This window comes from Rhinopithecus bieti, unplaced genomic scaffold, assembly GCF_001698545.2.
Source record: "Rhinopithecus bieti isolate Rb0 unplaced genomic scaffold, ASM169854v2 scaffold_6710, whole genome shotgun sequence".
Classification (NCBI taxonomy): Eukaryota; Metazoa; Chordata; class Mammalia; order Primates; family Cercopithecidae; genus Rhinopithecus; species Rhinopithecus bieti.
In genome coordinates this window covers 597344-619368 of record NW_016805362.1, presented here as the reverse complement: position 1 = coordinate 619368, position 22025 = coordinate 597344, and the positions used below count along the sequence as shown (strand labels likewise).

Below are 22025 nucleotides of genomic sequence, written 5' to 3'. Positions count from 1 at the left end.
TGTTTCATTTTTAAAACTTTTGATTTATTTAAATCAGGATCCAAACGAGTTTCACAAGTTGCTTTTGGTTGATATGTCTCTTAAGGCACTTTTCCATTTCCCCCCAGAGTTTCCATATTCCTCCTATATCCTCCACCATATACATCCTCCAGACATTTCCTATGTCTTCCACTATTATATCTGCCTTTTCCAGTAGATTATTTATGTTATGGTTATAAGAGCTGTGTTGAGTCTTTGCTAATTCCACGCTCTGGGTCATCTTTGCATCCACTTATATTGATTATTTTTCCTCTTGATTGTAGGTCATTGTCCTATTCAGCCCAGGCTGCTATAACAGAATACCATAGACTGGTGACTTAAACAACATAAATTTATTTTTCACAGTTCTGGAGGCTGGGAAGTCTCCAAGATGAAGGTGCTGGCTAAGGCCCTGCTGAGGGTCATCTTCTTGGTTTGCAGATGGCCACCTTCTTGCTGTATCCTCACATGATAAAGGGACCATTTCTCCCAAGTCTCTTCTTACAAGGGCACTAATCTCATTCATGAAGATGGAGCCCTCCTGACCTAATCACCTCTCAGATGGCCCACCTCCAAATACCTTCAGACTGGGGATTTCAACATAAGAATCTGGGGCAGGGGGTATAACATTCAGTCTATAGCAGTATGGTATATTATTTTCTGTATATAGTGTTGGAGTTTGCTAGTATATTTTCAATATTTTGCATCCCTCATGTTCATGAGTGATATTGGTTTGTAGTTTTGTCTGGGGTGTGTGTGTCATTTTTATCAGGTTGAGGAATCAGTGTCATTCTTCATAAAAGGAATTAAGGGGTTCTTCTGCCTTTAAAATGCTTTGGAATAATTTGTAGAGCACTCTGGGACTATCTGACCTTTAAAGATTTGGTAAAATTCCCTTGTGAAATTATCTGGGCCTGATCCTTTTGTTGTGGTATAGTTCCTTAGTAAATTTCTCTGTTTTTCTGTGGAACTAGGTATGTTTAAGTGTTGTAACTTTAATGGTGTCATTTCTGGCAAACATGTCACTAAGATGCTATCCATTTCATGCATTTTTTATTTGCACAGACATCTGCAAATCAGCCTCTTGTAATGTTTAACATTTCTTCTGTTACAATGGTTATTTGCCTCTTGTAATTTTGTGTTTGTGCTTTCTCCCTTTTTCTTTCTGATCAAGGTAGCTAGTAATTTTTCTAGTTTATTCATTTTTTAAGAATTAGGCTTTTGTCTGGGCATGGTGGCTCACGCCTGTAATCCCAGCACTTTAGGAGGCCGAGGTGGGCGGATCACCTGATGTTGGGAGTTTGAGACCAGCCTGGCCAACATGGTGAAACCCCATCTCTACTAAAACTACAAAAATTAGCCAGGTGTGGTGGTGGGCGCCTGTAATCCCAGCTACTCCGGCGGCTGAGGCAGGAAAATCACTTGAACCTAGGAGGTGGAGGTTGCAGTGAGCCGAGATCACACCATCGCACTCCAGCCTGGGCAACAAAGCAAGACTCTGTCTCAAAACAAACAAAAAAACAAAAAAGAAAAAAAAAGGTTTTGATTTATTCATTAATCACTCATTTTTCTCTTCTATATTTCATTTATTTCTGCCTTTAACTTTATTTTTTTCTTCTTTGTGCTTTTCTTAGTTTACTTTGTTTTTCCTTTCCAGTTTTTTGAGTTGGGAATTTAATTCATTATTTTCCTTCTTTCATTTTCACTGACAAATATGTTTGATGCAATGAATTTTCCTCTGATCACTGTTTTAACTACATCCCATTGACTCTGATATATATGTAGTGTTTTGTTGTCATTATAAAACTGCCTTTGCAAAAGTAACACTGAAAGAGATCTGACCTAACCAACTCTATTTTGCCTTTAACCTCCAAACTGCCTCTGGTCACTTCCGGTTGTGGGCCAAGATAACTTTGTGAGGGTTTTTTTTTTTTTTTGAGATGGTGTCTCCCTCTGTCACCCAGGCTGGAGTGCAGTGGCGTGATCTCGGCTCACTGCAACCTCTGCCTTCCAGATTCATGCCATTCTCCTGCCTCAGCCTCCCGAGTAGCTGGGACTACAGGTGCCCCCCCCCTCCCCTGGGTAGTTTTTTTTTTTTTTTTTTTTGTATTTTTTAGTAAAGACGGGGTTTCACAGTGTTAGCCAGGATGGTCTCGATCTCCTGACCTCGTGATCCGCCCGTCTCGGCCTCCCAAAGTGCTGGGATTACAGGTTTGAGCCACCGCGCCCGGCCTACTATTTTTTTTTGAGACAGAATTTTGCTCTTGTTGCCCAGGCTGGAGTGCAGTGGCGCGATCTCAGATCACCGCAACCTCTGCCTCCCGATTCAAGCGATTCTCCTGCCTCAGCCTCCCAATTAGCTGGGATTACAGGCATGTGCCACCACGCATGGCTAATTTTGTACTTTTAGTAGAGACAGGGTTTCTCCGTGTTGGTCAGGCTGGTCGCAAAGTCCCGACCTCAGATGATCCACCCGCCTTGGCCTCCCAAAGTGCTGGGATTACAGGCATGAGCCACCGTGCCCGGCCGTACCTATCCCTTTACATTCCGTGTGGTTTGAAATGTCTTTGTAATAGTCCCTACTGTGACCTGCTCAGACACTTTTTAAAGAATTTTCTATGTTTGGGTATACTTAATCATCTGACAATAATTCTAGACCAGTGTAGGCCCCTTTCATTCGCTGCCCTCTGTATCATCCCAATTGTTTCTAGGGAACTGGGTCTGCCTTTGTTCTCTACAAATACTTGTTGTAGGGTGAGGACAGGACCATGAGAAAAATCCAGGATTTTCTGACTTTCCTCTTTTTATTTACAATTTTGAAAAGTGATTACAGTTCTCTGTTTTATTTTCTGTCTTCAGGTTATAGAAAGTCTGCCTTTTGGGTACATTTATTTCTCCTTTCTCATTGTTTTATATCACTTTGGGAGGAAGTATTGGGAGACAGGTAACTGGAGGCCTCTATTATTTTCAGTTACCCCAAAAGCTAACTTAAAAACAAACAAATATGAAATTAGCTGGGTGTAGTGGTGCACCCCTGTAATCTCAGCTACTCGGGAGGCTGAGGCAGGAGAATCAGTCAAATATGGGAGGCAGAGGTTGCAGTGAGCAGAGATCGTGCCACTGCATTCCAGCCTGGGTGACAGAGAGAGACTCCCTCTCAAAAAATCCCACAAAAAACAAATATGATTAAGGTGTTCTTCTGTTCTTGCTCTTGATTGGGGAGGAGTATAAACTGGCCAAATGGTACTTAACAAAGTCCTATTAATTAAGGACATTTAAAAATTATATAATAGTTGTTATTGGTCGGGCACAGTGGCTCACACCTGTAATCCCAGGACTTTGGGAGACCAAGGTAGGTGGATCACAAGGTCAAGAGATCCAGACCAGCCGGGCCAACTTGATGAAACCCCATCTCTGCTAAAAACACAAAAATTAGTTGGGCATGGGGGTGCGCGCCTGGAGTCCCAGCTACTCAGGAGGCTGAGGCAGGAGAATCGCTTGAACGCAGGAGGCGGAGGTTGCAGTGAGCCGAGATTGCGCCCCTGCACCCCTGCCTGGCGACAGAATGAGACTCCATTTTCTTTTTTTTTTTCTTTTTTTTTTTTTTTGAGATGGAGTCTCGCTCTGCCGCCCGGGCTGGAGTGCAGTGGCCGGATCTCAGCTCACTTCAGCTCACTGCAAGCTCCGCCTCCCGGGTTCACGCCATTCTCCTGCCTCAGCCTCCAGAGTAGCTGGGACTACAGGAGCCCGCCACCACGCCCGGCTAGTTTTTTGTATTTTTTAGTAGAGACGGGGTTTCACCGTATTAGCCAGGATAGTCTCGATCTCCTGACCTCGTGATCCACCCGTCTCGGCCTTCCAAAGTGCTGGGATTACAGGCTTGAGCCACCGCGCCCGGCCGAGACTCCATTTTCAATAAGCTTGCCTGGGAAACAGAGCTTTTAAAAAGCTATTTGTAACTTAAATAATAAAGCAGCCTGATGTTAGCTAAAACTCTCTCTGAGGTCGGATGATTGCATTTGCGAAGTCCTATGATGTCATGTGGGAGGCAAATATCTGTAGTTTCTTAGTTCTGCTCTGACATGTGTGTCATCAGGAATAATCTCTTTGGCTCTGGTGTATTTGGCACTGACACTATCTCCCTCTCAAAATCTCTCCCATGTTGTTTGCACTGGAACAGCCTCCCCACCCCTTCATTCTGTCATCCCTCTCTCTTGCCTTAACCCACACTTCTTCATGATGTTGATACTGTATTTGATATCCAAAAATGACAGCATAGTTCAGCTTTGGGGTTCAAAGTGATGTTGAGTTTTTGTGGGTTACAGCAGCTTGTTTTAATAAGAAATACGGTTTTTGCTCATCTTGTCTGCAGAGAGGGACGGTATGGAAATTGCGAGTAAGGGGAACCTTATATTTTAATGTGTCATCAAGCATCTGGTTTAGCAGGGGAAAAAGACGCCCTTTACTGCAAATCATGTTTCCATTTTGCAATTCCAGAATGGAATGCTCACAGCCTCATCCCCAGAGAGGCTGACACACTTTGGCATCCTGATGACACTGGGTCTGGCATAGACCAAGACAACACTGGTGGCTGCCAGTCAAGGGGCCATGCCTGTAAATGGTCATTTCAACAGTGGAGAGGGATTGGACGCATCCCTCAGTCTTCCCTCGTGTGGCATCCTTTGTGATGCAATGCTTAGATCTTCATGACTGCCAGCCACAGTTGGGTGCAGGCTGGTGTGAAGGAAAGGAAAGTGAGAGCCTCTGGGGAAATCTTATCAGTTAGCTTTTGCAACATCACAAACCACCCCAACACTTAGTGGTTTAAGACAAGAGTTTATTTATTTAGCTTTTGATCCTGCGGGTTGGCAACTTGGGAAGGACTTAGCTGCCCCTCTGGGTGGTTCTCTTGGTCTCAGCTGAGATCCCTCATGTGTCGGTGTTCAGCTGTGGGCTGGCGAGCTACCAGCTACCACTCACCAGCCATGAAAACAAGGGAATACGCTGACTCTGTAGTCTCTGAACAAGGCAAATTTAGATTGGCTCTTGGGTAAAGGCCTGTCCAACTAGATTAGCCCCGTTGGTCCTTGGGCCTCACCACTCACCATTACCCAGTCCTTGCTTAGTGGTGTCATCACTGTTCAGAGCTCTGGGATATCTCACAGAATCGTGGGTATGATCTGGATAGTGGAGCAATGGAAATAACTTTCTAGCGATCTGGTAAACTCTCTCCAGATAGGATGCCTCAGAAGGTAGTGAGTTTCAGTGAGTTTCCCATCACTGGAAGTATTCAAGCAGACTCAGAGATCCCATGAATATTCTAGGTTCTGGTTTAGAGGTTCATAACTTGGAAAGCCAACCTGCCAAGGTACCTGGCCTCTGTCCCTGAAGAATCAGATTCCAGCTCATGAGCTAGAAACTTTATGACCTGGCTAAACCATCCTAGGACATGATTTCCTGAGACCTCCCCATTAAAGAGCAGTGTAGGCTGGGTGCGGTGGCTCATGCCTGTAATCCCAGCACTTTGGGAGGCCGAGGCGGGCAGATCACGAGGTAAAGAGATTGAGACCATCCTGGTCACCAAGGTGAAGCCCCGTCTCTACTAAAAAGACAAAAATTAGCTGGGCGTGGTGGTGTGCGCCTGTAGTCCCAGCTACTCAGGAGGCTAAAGCAGGGGAATTGCTTGAACCTGGGAGGTGGAGGTTGCAGTGAGCCGAGAGCCCCACACTGCACTCCAGCCTGGCAACAGAGTAAGACTTTCTTAAAACAAAAAACAAACAAACAAAAAACAAAAGAGCAGTGCAGGGCTGCAGAGCTATCCTCTCTCCCCAGTTTGGCTGCAGCCCTTTCCACCTCCCCAGCCACACTGTGTCCCTCTCCACCTGGCCCTGTGTCACTCTCTACCTGACCCTGTATCCCTGTCTACCCAGCCCTCTGTCTGCTCCCTGACTCAACTGCTTGTGCTACCCCAGTGCCTACTCCACTTCTGACCCTGCCAATCTGAGCCGTCCCCTAGGTCCACCTGCCATTCACAATTCTCTGTCACTCAGGCTGTAGTGCAGTGGCACAATCTTGGCTTACTGCAACCACTGCCTCCTGGGTTCAAGCGATTCTCCTACCTCAGTCTCCTGGGTAGCTGGAATTACAGGTGCCTGTCACCATACCTGAATAATTTTAGTATTTTTAGTGGAGATGGAGATTTTTGGCCAGGTTAGTCTCAAACTCCTGACCTCAAGTGATCTGCCTGCCTCAGGCTCCCAAAGTGCTGGGATTATAGGCATGAGCCCCCGTGCCTGGCCATAGTCCTTCTCAATTCTAATAACCTGTGACAGAGCTTGACACTTGGATGGCAGGAAGTCTAGGCTGCAATTAGGTGATAATTTGTTGGTGGTGGTAGTGATGGGAATCTGAAACAACAACTTATTAACGTTGGAACCAATGAATGGAGTGAACTCACTTTACTATTCCTTTAATTGAACAAATATTTATTGGGTTCCAGTGCAAAGAGTCCTGAACCAGGAGAAAGAAGACCTAGGTTTGGATCTCAGCTCTGCCAGCCTATCAGTCAGAGTTGAGTCAGGAGATGAAAAGCTACCAGTTTTTTTGTTTTTGTTTGTTTGTTTTTGTTTTGGAGATGGAGTCTCATTTTGTCACCCAGGCTGGAGTGCAGTGGCAAGATCTTGGCTCCCTGCAACCTCCACCTCCCGGGTTCAAATGATTCTCCTGCTTCCACCTCCCGAGTAGCTGGAACTACAGGCGCCCGCCACCATGCCTGGCTAATTTTTGTATTTGTAGTAAATACGGGCTTTCACCATGTTGGCCAGGCTGATCGCGAACTCTTGACCTCAGGTGATCGGCCTGCCTTGGCCTCCCAAAGTGCTAGGATTACAAGCGTGAGCCACTGCTCCCAGCCAAACTTCCCAGTTATTTTAATAAAATTCGATATATGAAGAATTGTTATCTATGTAAGTAGAAAGGCAAAAAGCAAACTCTCAGGTATCATGGAAGGTAGCAACTTCAGAAAGCAGCTACCACCCTTAAGCCTGGGGGAGGAAAGAGTAGAAGTTGAAATTATTAAAATTTGGAAGCTTATGGCCGGGCACGGTGGCTCACGCTTGTAATCCCAGCACTTTGGGAGGCCAAGGTGGGCAGATCACGAGGTCAGGAGATCGAGACCATCCTGGCTAACATGGTAAAACCCCGTCTCTACTAAAAATACAAAAAAAATTAGCCGGGTGTGGTGGCAGGCACCTGTAGTCCCAGCTACTTGGGAGGCTGAGGCAGGAGAATGGCGTGAACCCAGGAGGTGGAGCTTGCAGTGAGCTGAGATCCAGCCACTGCACTTCAGCCTGTGGGACAGAGCAAGACTCCGTCTCCAAAAAAAAAAAAAAAAATTGGAAGCTTAGAGGAGCCCCACAGAAGTGAACCTCAGAGCTCCATGGAGGGGGCTCCAGGTGGCTAGAACTGACGTGTCTGAGGGAGCACCATGTGACTGGCTCTGCAGGAATCAGTAAAATTGCACACTTGGTTCTTTCACTGCTGAGGGAGGGAACTGCTACTGCCTGGGTGAAGCAGTGGGCCAGGGTGCTGCTCACAGAAACAAGAAACAGACCGGAAGGAGTGTGTTCCCTGTCCTTCTTCCTCCTCTGGCCTCTGGTCCCTCCTGGCAGAGCTTCTTGAAGAGCAGCTGGCAAAGCAGAAATGCAGTTTGCAGAGTCCCCCAACATCTGAATGTGGGGGATTTGGAGATGACGAGCAATAACTCAATAACTGGCCCAGCCTGTCATGAGCAGAAGGATGAATATGTCAGTTCTGTTTCTGATCACTGGGTCATGAGAGCAGGGAATCTCTAAGGTTTTCCCAGTCCTGATGTTCTACAAGATTGGAATTTTCTACATCAAAATTTCTAGGTGGCCTCAAAGGTGGAGGAAAGGAAGAAATAGGAGACTAAGGGGAGGGTGTGAAAGAAGAGTCATCATTTTACTCAAACCCCACAGAACAGCCAGGTGCTTGGTGCTGTGAAGGTCTCTTGCCAGAGCAGAAGGCAAGCAACCTCTGACAAATCTCTTTCCTGGGCTACAGCTGTTTGTTTGTATTAAAACGGGAACATGGTAACAGAGCTATTAGTAGCTCCATGCTCAGCTGTGTAAGGTAGGGAGTTAGAACACTGAATTCAGTCACCGGAGAAAGAAGCTGAGGTCTCCTGATGGCCCTAGGATGAGGGCTGGGCCATCTGTGAATAGCAACAGGCTTAGGTCGCTGGGTTTGTCCATCAGCCATGGGAGCTGTGGGTCCCCCTTGATGAGCAAACACAACTTGGACCACGTCCTCCACTGATGCGGAACCGGACTGCCCGAGGCCTCTGTGGCTGGGGAGCAATGCCATGGCAGAAAACGCAGTTCTGAACTGAGCTTGCTGGTCTGGTCTGGTCCAGTCTGGAGAAGCCATTCAGAGCCTGTAGGGCCCTGGTAGAGATGAGAGGAGGCAAGCCTGTGTGAAGCCAGTTCTGGTTCCAGCCTTGGAACTGGAAGACTGTGGGATGTTGGGTAAATCATTTCCAACCTCTAGGCCTCAGCTTCCTCATCTGTAAAAAGAGGCTTTGGAGAGGTGGTCTTCAAGCTTCTTCCAGCACTAATAATCTAAATTATTCTATGTAGGAGAAATATCAGAATTTATTAAACTTATAAAACGATACACTTCTATCACGTTGCAAAAAAAGATAATTTTTTCTTTTTCTTTTTTTATTTTTTGAGACGGAGTCTTGCTCTGTCACCCAAGCTGGAGTGCACTGGCCAGATCTCAGCTCACTGCAAGCTCCGCCTCCCAGGTTCACGCCATTCTCCTGCCTCAGCCTCCCGAGTAGCTGGGACTACAGGCGCCCGCCACCTCGCCTGGCTAGTTTTTTGTATTTTTTAGTAGAGACGGTGTTTCACCGTGTTAGCCAGGATGGTCTTGATCTCCTGACCTCGTGATCCGCCCGCCTCAGCCTCCCAAAGTGCTGGGATTACAGGCTTGAGCCACCGCGCCCGGCCAAGATAATTTTTTCAATAGAGAATAAAAACTCTTAATAGAAAACATGATGTGACTGCCTAACATATCAACAAATCCCAATAGATCATTACTAGGCTATACTCACAGAGAAGTATGGGGTAAAGACATTGTGCAAGCTGCAAAACCTAAGCCTTCATCTTATCGTTGATGAAACGAGACCTGTGTGATTTTTCTTTTTTCTTTTTTTTTGAGACGGAGTTTTGCTCTTGCTGTCCAGGCTGGAGTGCAATGGCACGATCTTGGCTCACTGCAACCTCTGCCCGCTGGGTTCAAGCGATTCTCCTCCCTCAGCCTCCGGAGTAGCTGGGATTACAGGCGCCTGCCACCACGCCCAGCTAATTTTTTGTATTTTTAGTAGGGACGGCGTTTCACTAGGTTGGCCAGGCTGGTCTCGAACTCCTGACCTCAGGCGATCCACCCGCCTCAGCCTCCTAAAGTGCTGGGATTACAGGCATGAGCCACTGTGCCCGGCCAAGACCTGTGTGATCTTGTCTCCGATTCCTCAGCTCCCTGCCCCTCTGTACCCCATGTGCAGTGTATAAAATGAGGCATCAGCCTGGGCTAGACTTCATGGTCCTAGCAATGTCTTTCACCTGCTCCGCCCATGGTGGCTTCTGCAGTCTTGCTGCTGTGTTGCTTCTCATGTTTCCATTTCCCCTTCTCTTGCAGGCCCGCGCATAGGGCCCATGTCCCCAGTTATGCTCTTGGTCATCTTGGCCATGGTTCTGGCTACCCATTTCTGCTTGGCTGCCTCAGCCACAGTGATTAGTCACCTGGCCCAAACTTGCACTTTCCATTCTCCTCCGTGATCAAGGAGTGGGATCACATGAGCCGGTACCTTCCAAACCAGCTTTAGTTGCCAGCAACTAGAAAAACCATGCTCTGTTATAGAACTAAATAAATAAGAGATAAAGACGGGAAGTTATCTTAGAATTCTTTGCAAAAATCTTCCCAAGGTGGTAGCATCACATTGTTCATTGAATGCAGCATCTCCATCCTTCCTCTTGCTCTCTGGTGGACTTTGGCCAAACCACTTATGTGCATTTATGGACTTTGGCAGTTCATCTGCTATTTAAAAAAAAAAAAAAAAAAAAAAGGACAAAACATATCTCATAGCTTTGCCCTAAGTATGAAAGAGGACATGAGCATCTAACAGAGCTTGGCACATTAAAAAACAAAAACAAAAACTCAATGTTGGCTGGGCACAGTGGCTCATGCTTGTAATCCAGCACTTTAGGAGGCCAAGGTGGGGGGATCACCTGAGGTCAGGAGGTCGAGACCAGCCTGCCCAACGTGGTGAAACCCCGTCTCTACTAAAAATACAAAAATTAGCTGAGTGTGGTGGCACACACCTATAGTCCCAGCTACTCAGGAAGCTGAGGCAGGAGAATCACTTGAACCTAGGAAGCAGAGATTACAGTGAGCCCAGATCATGCCACTGCACTCCAGCCTGGGTGACAGAGTGAGACTCTGTCTCCGACAAACAAATAAACAAAGAAACAAAAAACTCAGTGTTTATGAAATGCATTAATAAGAAGTGAATTAGGCCGGGCATGGTGTTTCACGCCTGTAATCCCAGCACTTTGGGAGGTTGAGGCGGGCGGATCAGCTGAAGTCAGGAGTTTGAGACCAGCCTGGCCAACATGGTGAAACCCCATCTCTACTAAAAATACAAACATTAGCCAGGCATGGTGGCACGCGCCTGTAGTCCCAGCTCCTCGGGAGGCTGAGACAGAAGAATCGCTTGAACCCGGGAGACGGGGGTTGCAGTGAGCTGAGAGCGCACCACTGTACTCCAGCCTGGGCGACAGAATGAGACTGTCTCAAAAAAAAAAAAAAAGTCAGTCCCTGCACACCTGAGGCCTTTCTCACCTCTGTCATCTGAAGCTATAGTTACATTGGCTTAAACTGCCCCATTCTGAGCACTGTGGGGTGCCACTGCCTTCCCAAAGACATGTCTAAATGCCTCAGCTTTACATTTCCCCCAGCTTCTTCTGACTCCAAGTTTCTTCTTCTATAAGATGCTTAATTGGTTTGTGTCCCCACGAAATTCATATGTTGAAATCCTAACCCTAGTACCTTAGAATGTGATTGCCTTTGGAGATAAGACCTTTCAAGAGGTAATTAAGGTAAAATGAAGCCCTATGGGGGCGCCTGATCCAACATGACTGTTGTCCTTAGAAGAAGACAGTAGGAGGTCGGGCACAGTGGCTCACGCCTGTAATCCCAGCACTTTGGGAGGCCAAGGCGGGCAGATCACGAGGTCAGGAGATCAAGACCATCCTGGCTAACACGGTGAAAACCCGTCTCTGCTAAAAATACAAAAAAATTAGCCAGGCGTGGTGGCGGGTGCCTGTAGGTCCAGCTACTCTGGAGGCTGAGGCAGGAAAATGGCGTGAATCCGGGAGGAGGAGTTTGCAGTGAGCCGAGATCTCACCACTGCACTCCAGCCTGGGCGACAGAGCGAGGCTCCGTCTCAAAAAAAAAAAAAAAAAAAAAAAAAAAAGCTTAGGACATAGAGGGACACAGAGGGAAGACCATGTGAAGACATGGGGAGAAGACTGCCCTCCACAAGCCAAAAAGAGGACACAGAAGACACCAACCTGGCCAACACCTTGATCTTGAACCTCCAGCCTCCAGGATGAGGAGACAGTAACTGTTACTGAAGCCGCCGAATCTGTGGTGGTGTTAACAGCAGCTGGAGCTGAGCAGAGCGGGCTCTCTTCTCTGCTCAGAGCATTCACACTCTCACAGAAGCCCCAATCACCCCGGGCATGTGTGGGCCACAGAGTTGACAGTTTCTGGAGGGTGGTTTCCGGAAAGTGGTTTCTGGAGGGTGCTTTATGGATTTTACCTCACAGCAGTGCACACAGCTGAAGATGGAAGATTGCACATATCCCCCCTGCGAAGTCGCCTGTGCCGCCGCCATTTTGGTGAGCCATCCTCTCTCCCTCCCTCCCGCCCAGTCCTCAGGAGTAGCCCCTAGTTCTTTTCCTCCCTTTGCCAGGGCTTTCCCTGTGTTTTGCCGCCTGTTGAAGACTTGCCGCCATTCCTAATTGGCTCATTCAAAACGTTTTGCTTAATAAGATTCTCCTTCTTAGAAAAAGTATTCTGTGACCAGGCATGGTGGCTTATGGCTTGAGCCCTAGAGGCAGAGGTTTCAGTGAGCCGAGATCACGCCACTGCACTTCGTCCAGTCTGAGTGACAGAGTGAAACTATCTCAAAAAAAGAAAAGAAAAAGAAATCCTTCTGTGGTTCTTGAGGAGGGAAGAGGCCAAACGTCCTGTTCCTCCATCCCCTCCAAAAACTTTTTTTTTTTTTTTTTTTTTTCGAGAAAGGAGGTCCCGCCCTGTCGCCCAAGGCCTGGAGTGCAAGCGGCCCGCGATCTCGTCTCACTACAAACTCCGCACTCCCCGGGTTTCCCGCCATTCTCCTGCCGCAGCCGCCCCGAGTAGCTGGGAACTACATGGCGCCGCCACCACGCCCCGGCTAAATTTTGTTATCTTTAGTAAAGACGGTTTCACCCGTGTTAGCCAGGGAATGGGTCTGGATCTCCTGACCTTGTGATCCGCCACTCGCCTCCCCAAAGTGCTGGGATTACCCAGGAGTGAGGCCCACCGCGCCCGGCCCCAAACATTTTTTTTTTTTAACATGGTAGTGGAAATTCCTTTTTTTTTTTTTTTTTTTTTTAACATAACCTAAAGAACCCTCATTTGTTTATTTCTTCTTTCTTCTAAAAAAAAAAAAAAAAAAAGGAATCTTGTGCAGAAACGTCGTGCAGGTTTGTTACTAAGGTATATGTATGCTACGATGGTTTGCTGCACCTATTGACCCGTCCTCCAAGTTCCCTCTCCTCACTCCCAACCCCCAACAGGCCCTGGTGTGTGATGTTCCCCTCTCTGTGTCCATGTGTTCTCAATGTTCAACTGCCACTTATGAGTAAGAACATGCGGTGTTTGGTTTTCTGTTCCTGTGTTATTTTGCTGAGGATGATGGCTTCCAGCTTCATCATCGCTGCAAAGGACATGAACTCATTCTTTCTTAGGGCTGCAAATTCTTTTTTCAAGCAATGTCTTATGCAGAAGCCCCATATATGAAACATATACACTTGTAAAAATTCGAGTGAAATTCACCTTACATAAAATTAACCATTTAAAAGTGAGCAATTCAGTGGCATTTAGTATATCACAATGCTGTGAAACCACCACTGCTATTTAGTTCCAAAACATTTTCATCACCCTAAAATAAAATCCTGTGCCCATTAAGCCGACACTTCCCCTTCCCCCTGCCCCTGACAACAACCCGTCTGGTTTCTGTTTCTATGAATTTGCCTAACTCTGGCTGTTTCCTATCCATGGAATCGCAAAATCTATGACCTTTTGTGCCCGACTTCTTTCACTTCGGGTGAGGCTTTTGGAGCTTCTCCTCGTTGTAGCATGTGTCAGGACTGCATTCCTTTTCATGTCTGAAGAATATTCCATTGTATGGATAGACGGCATCTTGTTTATCCATTCATCTGGTGAAACATACACACTTCTGCTCTGTTCCATCCAGAAGCGGGGCACTGAGCTCCGCCTCCTCAACTAGCTTCCTCCACCACCTCCAAGGAGCTCCTAAGGGTCCTCTGAGCTTGGTAAGATGCGTGGTCTCCGGAAGCCTGTGATGAAATAAATGCTAATTTGTTTCCATGGAGTGGTCCTACCTTGTGGCAGGGGTAAGGAGCTTCCATTTGCCTGAAAGTCTCTGCCCTACACAAAAAATAGAAACTGGCTGCATGCATGCAAAGGATGGCTGAGTGGTAATAACTGGAGGAACTGCGGGCGGCGGGAGACTGCGGGGCAGGAGGGTGTTTGGGTCGGTACTCTCTGTCCCACCCGAGGTCCACAGGGCCTCCTCCACCCAGGGTGGGCCGGCAGGTCTGCCTATCAGCGATCTGGGCAAGCCTGCTGCTTTTTATGACCTCACTTGCCGAAACTCAAGCCACGCCTGGGTAAGTACATTCTGCACACTCCATAAACAGGTGCCAGACTGCCGCGTCATCACATTTTTGCAAGTTTTTTTTTTTTTCTTTTTGTATGTGTGTTTCCACATTATTTACGGCGGAATTTGCCCAGGTGCAAACAGGAAGCCCTGGGAGCAGTTGTCCTATTTTTAGAAAGACAGGTTTGTTCCCGGCCCTACTGCATAAAGGGCAAGAGAGAAGTGAGAGGTTCCTGGCGGAAGGCTCCTTGCAAGGGACAGTTCTGAGCTGCTAGGTGCGGCCAGTCAGATGGCAGGGGCCGCTTTAATTTGGATAAGCCTTCTCCGAAAGGAGCCCTGCTGATGTAATAAGGGGGAAAATCCCTGTGTGAAAGGCCCTGAAACTGACGGGCTGGGAAACGCTGATTCCCCGTGGGCAGGAACGCTTGTCTAATCGCGACGGCTCTGCACAGCTCCTGCCCAGGTATGAAGTGCAGCGGCTTGCACCAGTGCTAGGGCGGAGATGCACTGTTTGCCCGACTGTTTGGGGTGTGTCAGGGGCTCTGCTTAGAACTCGCACAATTCTGAACGGAGGAGGAGAAAGTCCAGTTACTGAAGGGCAGAATTTCCATGCGCCTGCAGCCTCCAAATCCAGACCACCCCCGAATGTAAGTAGGAGGCAGAGATGTGTGCACCTTCGGTTCTGTCTTGGGAAAGCCGGAGAGGGTGGTGGTTGCAGAGTTCCCTAGAAGAGGATTCCAGGAAGCCAGGCTTCCCTCAGTGGTTTTACAATTTACACCTCACCAGGAGTTTTGCCGGTCTCTTTAGTCTGTTTGTTTAAAAACCTAGTTCAGATGCCTTGATTTTTAATAAGGTTATTGTATTTAATTTGGTTAATGATTGTCACAAATTAGTATTACATTCAACCTTATGATTCAACCTGGAAGATACAAGGAAGTTAATAATTGATAAGGCAATGATTCTTCTAACACTCAATATTTTCTAATGAGGGATCATCTTCCAAATGAACATAAAAAATAAATGGAAGTGATTAATTTTAAATGCATGTAGATTTTTACATTCTCTGAGCATGTGGTTGTGTGTGAATGTGTGTGTGTGTCTACAGCAAAAGGCAAGAAAGGATTAAGGAGTCATATCCTTTTGATTAAAGGGTTAGGAGTGAAAGAATCGACTGCTGTCGGGACGTCACTCACAGTTTTCTCAGTTTGGAGGCATTTTAATTGGGCCTGTTCGAACCATTTTCTTTTCCAGTGATGGTTCAGTACACATAGTGCAGGGTGACTATGCAATCAATGTTGCTTAAATAAATAAGCAAGTCAATGGGTGAATTTTAAACTCTCTGAGGAAATACTATGATGAAAACCATATTTCCATGAAGAAATCTTCAATTAGAAGGATGGAGTTTGAGGTTTATTTCCAACTTTTGGCCTCCCCAAACTGGGTCTTTGGCAAGCTCCTTCCGTTCTCCAGCCTGAGTTCCCCCACTGGGTTAGACTGGTCATCTGTACGGCTCCAGCTCTGAAAGTCTATGATTCTTAAAGATTTTCTGTAATTTAGTTTTTCTAACTGGAAAAAGTGAAAGTAATACCTCTAGGCCTGAATATATGATAGCATCATATGGAATTCAGTTGGATGAGGTCAGTAAATGTACTGGGCTTCTCCATGAATTGTGTGGGAAGCACCCTGATTACGATGATCATTAATAGGCCGGGTGTGGTGGCTCACACCTGTAATCCCAGCACTTTGGGAGGCTGAGGCGGGTGGATCATGAGGTCAGGAGTTCAAGACCAGCCTGGCCAAGATGATGAAACCCTGTCTCTACTAAAAACACAAAAATTAGCCAGGCGTGGTGGCGGGTGTCTGTAATCCCAGCTACTCTGGAGGCTTAGGCAGGAAAATCGCTTGAACCCAGGAGCCAGAGGTTGCAGTGAGTTGAGATCGCGCCACTGCATTCCAACCTGGGTGACGGAGTGAGACTCCGTCTCAAAAAAAAAAAAAAAAAAAAAAAAAAAAAAAAAAAAAAAAAAAAAGAGAAAGAAAAAGAGAAAGAAAAAAATAGATCATTAATAAACCATGTCACTAAGTGAGCCCATGAAATTATTCTAGTTGACTTGGCAGTATGCTGCCTTACATGATCTCGTCTGGTCCCAATCACCCATTTTCCTTAGCAAGAAAGCCATTCTGCCTTGATAAAAAGTGTGTGCAGAAGTGAAACTGATTTGATGAAACAAGTGTTTAGAGTAAAAAAAATAAAAACCATATGTTGTTGGAGAGCAGTGGATTTCACGCCTCCTGATGTCTGACACTGAGCTCTGCCGTCACCAACAGTGGGAAACCAGCCACACTCTGAATTTCCAAACTGAACACAATTAGAAACAGAAAATAATCTGACAAGCAGCATTCCTCAGGCTCTTTGGCAAATGGACCCCTTTTGTCACTCCGTTTGTATATATACGTATATGTGTATGCTGGCACTAGCTCAGAGTCAGTAACAAACCTGTTTTTCAGAAGTGTCTGCCAGCCCCGGGGTGGGGAGTGAAAACACCAGCCCGTATTGGGAAAGAAACCTGGGTGGCAGCTCGCGAAAGAAAACCCTTCAAAAGTAATTTTCCATGATGTGGCTGTAGAGATAAACATTTCCCATCATCTGGCTTTTGAGTTTGGGGAGATGAGCAGACAGAAAAAACCTCAGATCTTTTTTCGTTTCACAGATGTTTATACCCTTTTGTTTCTTCCAGTCACCTCTGACAAAATTCTGGGGACGCTGGGTACCCTGAATCACCATGGGCAATGAGAACAGCACCTTGGACAACCAGGTGGGTGTCAGGAAGCTTCTCTCTTGAGATACATGGTGCTCTTGGCTGACCTTGACTAGGTTCTTCTTATAGCGTCTCATCTTCACCCAGGAAGGAGCAAGCCAAGACAGCTTCTGCATAGATGCGTGCAAGCATTTATGGATCTATGCAGCCATTTTTCATTTCATTGGAATTCTCTTACGATTAAGGGTAGCTCTAGTTAAGGCCAGAAACACTAATTCTACTTATTATTTATTATTATTTTTAAAGACATGGTCTTGCTCTGTCACCCAGGCTGGAATGCAGTAGCATGATCATAGCTCACTGCAGCCTCAAACACCTGGACTCAAGTGATGCTCCTGCCACACAGCCTTCCATAGCGATCCTCCTGCCACACAGCCTTCCACAGAGATCCTCCTGCCACAAAGCCTTTCAAGTAGCTTGGACTACAGGCATGTACCACCACACCTGGCTAATTTTTTAATATTTAGGTTTTGCAGAGATGGGGTCTGGCTATTTTGCCCAGGCTGGTCTTGTACTCCTGGACGCAAGCAATTCTCCTGCTTTGGCTTCCCAAAGTGCTGAGATTACAAGTATGAGCCACCATTACAGGCATGAGCCACCAGGCCTGGCTTTACTTTTTATTCTGTCTTCTAAAACTGACCTAAGAGAGGTTGGCACATTTTTCCTAGGTTGTGTCCATCAACTTACATGGATTTAGCAGAGGTTAAAATAAAACCTTTCCATGCTCCTCCCCCAAATAAGGCTATGGCCATTAAAAAATGATTTTGAAATCTCTCAGTGTTGGGCAGATTAAACGTAAGTGGTCATTCTCATGTTAAACAAGATGTTCACAATTGAAGAATGGACTTTAACTGCTTAATTGTGCGTCGGCTGAGATATTACAACCTATTCAAATCTTTCATTATCTACTTTAAGTTTGAAAGTTTTAACTTAATGCCTTGGTGAACAAAATCAGGGAGACACTTTCCCATTTATCTCACACAAACTGGAAAGTTTGGATTAATGACATTGAGTTCCTTGAATGAGAAAATTGGATCTAAAACCCCTCATACTGTAATTCATTTTCCCTCTGCCTTTTTCTTCCGTACAATTTTTTTTTTTTTGGACAGAGTCTGTCTCTGTCACCGAGGCTGGAGTGCAGTGGCACAGTCTCCATCTCCCGCCGGGTTCAAACGATTCTCCTGCCTCAGCCTCCTGAGTAGCTGGGATTACAGGAGCCTGCCAACATGCCCAGCTGATTTTTGTATTTTTAGTAGAGACGGGGTTTCACCATGTTGGCCAGACTGGTCTCGAACTCCTGACTTCAGGTGATCCACCCTCCTTGGCCTCCCAAATTGCTGGGATTACAGGCATGAGCCACTGCGCCTGGCCTCTACAATTTTCTTTTCTCAAGCAAGAAAACAAAGGGTCAAAAGAAAAGTTGTCAAACTCCAGTGTCTTTAGGGGCAGGCCAGAAACAATAATTGTGTTAAAAGACTGGGTCTGAGACAACAGGGAGAGGCAAATGCTCTGGCAAACAGGGAGTTCTTGTCCTACTGTCTAAAGACGGTAGCCACCGTCAGCTCCAGTGGTCGATTGCCCTGTGGGAAGGTGGGCCCAATGTTCTGAGTTCAAAATAACTCAGAAACCCATATTTTTCTATGAAATGTTAAGTTGTTAATTTAAACTTATTATTTTGAGATATCAGTAGATTCACATGCGGCTTAAAGAAACAATACAGAGAGCCCAAGTATGGTGGCTCACATCTCTAATTCCCGCACTTCGGGAGGCTGAGGCAGGAGGATAGCTTGAGCCCTGGAGTTAGAGCTTAGCCTGGGCAACATAGGGAGACTCCGTATCTACCAAGGAAAAAAAATTAGCTGGGTATGGTGGTGCACACCTGCAGCCCTCACTACTCAAGGGCTGCAGTGAGCCATGTTTGCACTGCTACACTCCAGCTTGGGCAACAGAGCAAGACCCTGTCTCAAAAAGAAAGAAAGAATAAAGAGAGGTCCCATGTACCATTACTTAGTTTTCCCCAAGGGTAACATCTTGCCAAACTATAATGCAATATGATAACCTGGATACTGACATTGATACAGGCAAGATAACCGAGCATGCCCGTCACCAGGGGATTACTCTTGTCGCCCTTCTATAGCCAGGCCCACCTCTCTCTCCTCTGATCCCTAACCCCTGGTAACTGCTATTCCTATTCCCTATTGTTCCCTATTTCTGTAATTTTGTCATTTCAAGAACGTTACATAAATGGAGTCACACAGTAAGTGACCTTTAAGGATTGGCTTTTTTTTTTTTTCTCTCTCAGCATAAATCTCTTGAGATTTATCCAAGTACTGTGCGTATCAACAGTCCATTCCTCTTTATTGCTGAATAGTATTCCAGGAATAGATGTACTGTACATTTTGTTGAACGATTCATCCATTAAAGCTCATTTAGGTTGTTTCTAGTTTTTGTCTTTTACAGACAAAGCTGCCATGAACATGTGTGTGCAGGTGTTTTTTGAGAACACACGTTTTCATGTCCCTAAGATAAACACCCAAGTGTGCAGTTGCCAGGGTGTATGATAGTTGCATGTTTAGTTTGATATGGAGCTGACAAACTTTTCTAGAGTTGCTAAGGCATTTTTCATTCCCACCAGCAACGTATGAGGGATCCGGTCTTTGGACCCTGGCTGTCATTTTGTGGTGTCACTTTTTGGTGTTGCTATTCTGATGGGGTGTTGTGACATTTCCACGTGGTTTTAATTTACATTTTGATTATGGATGAAGTTGTTGAACACCTTTCATGTGCTTATCTACCATCTACATATTCTCTTTGGTGAAAAATCGGTTTATGTCTTTTGCCCATTTTCTAACTAGATTATTATTATTAATATATATGTTTTTTGAGACGGAGTCTCGCACTGTTGGCTGGGCTGGGGTGCAATGACATGATCTCGGCTCACTGCAACCTCTGTCTCCCGGGTTCAAGCAGTTCTCCTGCCTCAGCCTCCCGAGTTGCTGGGATTACAGGTGCGTGCCACCATGCCCGGCTAATTTTTTGTGATTTTAGTAGAGACGGGGTTTCATTATGTTGGGCAGACTGGTCTTGGACTCCTGACCTCGTGATCCGCCCACCTCAGCCTCACAAAGTCCTGGGATTACAGGCGTAAGCCACTGCACCTGGCCTAGTATTTTTATTATTTTTTAAAGAGTTTTCAGAGTTCTTTATATAGTCTAGATCCTAATCCTTTGTCAGCTCATGGTTTGCAGATATTTTCTTCCATTCTGTAACATGTCTTTTTGTCCTCTTAAGAGCATTTTTTACAGACCAAAAGAGTATAATTTTGATAAGGTACAGTTCATCAGTTTTTGCTCTTAGGAGTGCTGCTTTCGGTATCAAATCTAAGAACTCTGCCTACACCAACATTCTGAAGATTTTCTGCTGGTTTTTTTTGCTAAAAGTTTTGAAGTTTTACATTTTATATTTGAGTGCATGATTTATTTTGAGTTAATTTTTGTGTGAGGTACACAATTTAGGTATTGCACATTTTCTGGGTTTGGACAAAGGAATAGTATGATGCAGGGTAGTTTCACTGCCCTAGAAATCCTCTGGGCTCCACCTACTCATCCTTCCCACACCCCTCAATCCCTGGCAACCATTAATCTTTTTACTGTCTACAGAGTTTCGCCTTTTCCAGAATGTCATGTGGTTGGATCCTACAGTATGTAGCCTTTTAACATTGGCTTCTTTCACTCAGTAATGTCCATTTAAGGTTCCTGCATGTTTTTTCACTACTTGGTCATTGCTTTTTAGTACTGAATAATTTTCCATTGCCTGAATGTACCAGTTTATTGATCTACTGAATAACATCTTGGTTGCTTCCAAGTTTTGGCAATTATAAATAAAACTACTGTAAATGTATGTGTGCCAGTTTTTGTGCAGACGTGTTTTCAGCTCCTTTGGGTAGATACCAAGGAGCGAGATTACTGAATCATGTAGGAGTATGTTTAGTTTCGTAGGAAACCACCAAACAGTCTTTCAAAGTGGCTGTACCGTTTTGCATCCCTACCAGCTGTGAATGAGAGTTCCTATTCCATATCCTCCCCAGCCTTTCATGTTGTCGGCATTCTGGATTTTGGGTCGTTCTAATAGGTATATAGTGGTATCTTGTTGCTTTAATTTGCATTTCTCATAGGATGTGAAACGTCTTTTCATATGCTTTTTTTGCCATCTGTGTATCTCCTTTGGTATGGTGTCTGTTCAGGTCTTTGCCCCATTTTAAAGTTAGGTTGTTTGTTTTCTTATTGTTGAATTTTACAAGTTTTTTGTATATTTTGGATAAAGTGTGTCTTTTGCAAATAATTTCTCCCTGCCTATGGCTTGTCTTCTCATTATCTTGAGGTTGAGGTTCTTTTTTTTTTTAACCTATGAATGTCCATCTTTTTTTTTTTTTTTTTTGAGAGGGAGTCTCGCTCTGTTGCCTTGGCTGTAGTGCAGTACCGCAATCTCGGCTACCTGCAAGCTCTGCCTCTTGCGTTCACAACGTTCTCCTGCCTCAGCCTCCCGAGTAGCTGGGACTACAGGCGCCCGCCACCACGCCTGGCTAATTTTTTGTATTTTTAGTAGAGACGTGGTTTCACCGTGTTAGTCAGGATGGTCTCGATCTTCTGACCTCGTGATCCACCCGCCTCGGCCTCCCAAAGTGCTGGGATTACAGGCGTGAGCCACCGTGCCTGGCCAGAATGTCCATCTTTCTAACAACATTTGTAAAAGAATATTTTTCCTCCATTAAACCATTCCTGCTCCACTGTCAAAAATCAGTTAGGCATATTTGTGTGGCTCTGTTTCAGGGTTTCCTATTCTTGTCCATTGATTGTCTTGATTACTGTGGCTATATAATAAGGCTTGAAATCTCATTTTATTCTTTTCCAAAATTGTTTTTGCTATTCTTGCACCTCTAACTTTCCATATTAATATTAGAATAAATCTGTCCATGTCTACAAAATACTTTCTGGGATTTTGATAGGAATTATAGTCCAATTATAGATTAATTTGAGGAGAATTGACTTCTTTACTATATTGAGTCTTCCAATCTGTGAACACATGGTATGTCTCTCCATTTATTTAGGTCATCTTTATTTATTTATTTATTTATTTATTTATTTATTTATTTATTT

At 45.4% G+C, this 22025-nt stretch overlaps 1 protein-coding gene across 10 annotated transcripts in view; it reads left to right on the top strand.

Moving 5' to 3' along the window:
* Positions 1-22025, top strand: part of TACC2 (transforming acidic coiled-coil containing protein 2) — a 263416-nt gene that overhangs the window by 7761 nt on the left and 233630 nt on the right. For 6 of the 10 annotated variants that reach the window (XM_017872248.1, XM_017872251.1, XM_017872254.1 and 3 more), the window contains exon 2: positions 16789-16866. The exons of 2 other annotated variants lie outside the window; for them this stretch is intronic. In XM_017872248.1, the coding sequence (XP_017727737.1) occupies positions 16834-16866 (33 nt within the window). In that variant the 5' untranslated portion in view covers positions 16789-16833. Of the gene's footprint in view, positions 1-14284; positions 14698-16788; positions 16867-22025 lie in introns of those variants that run through there. 2 more of the 10 variants (XM_017872249.1, XM_017872245.1) reach the window with 1 other exon arrangement.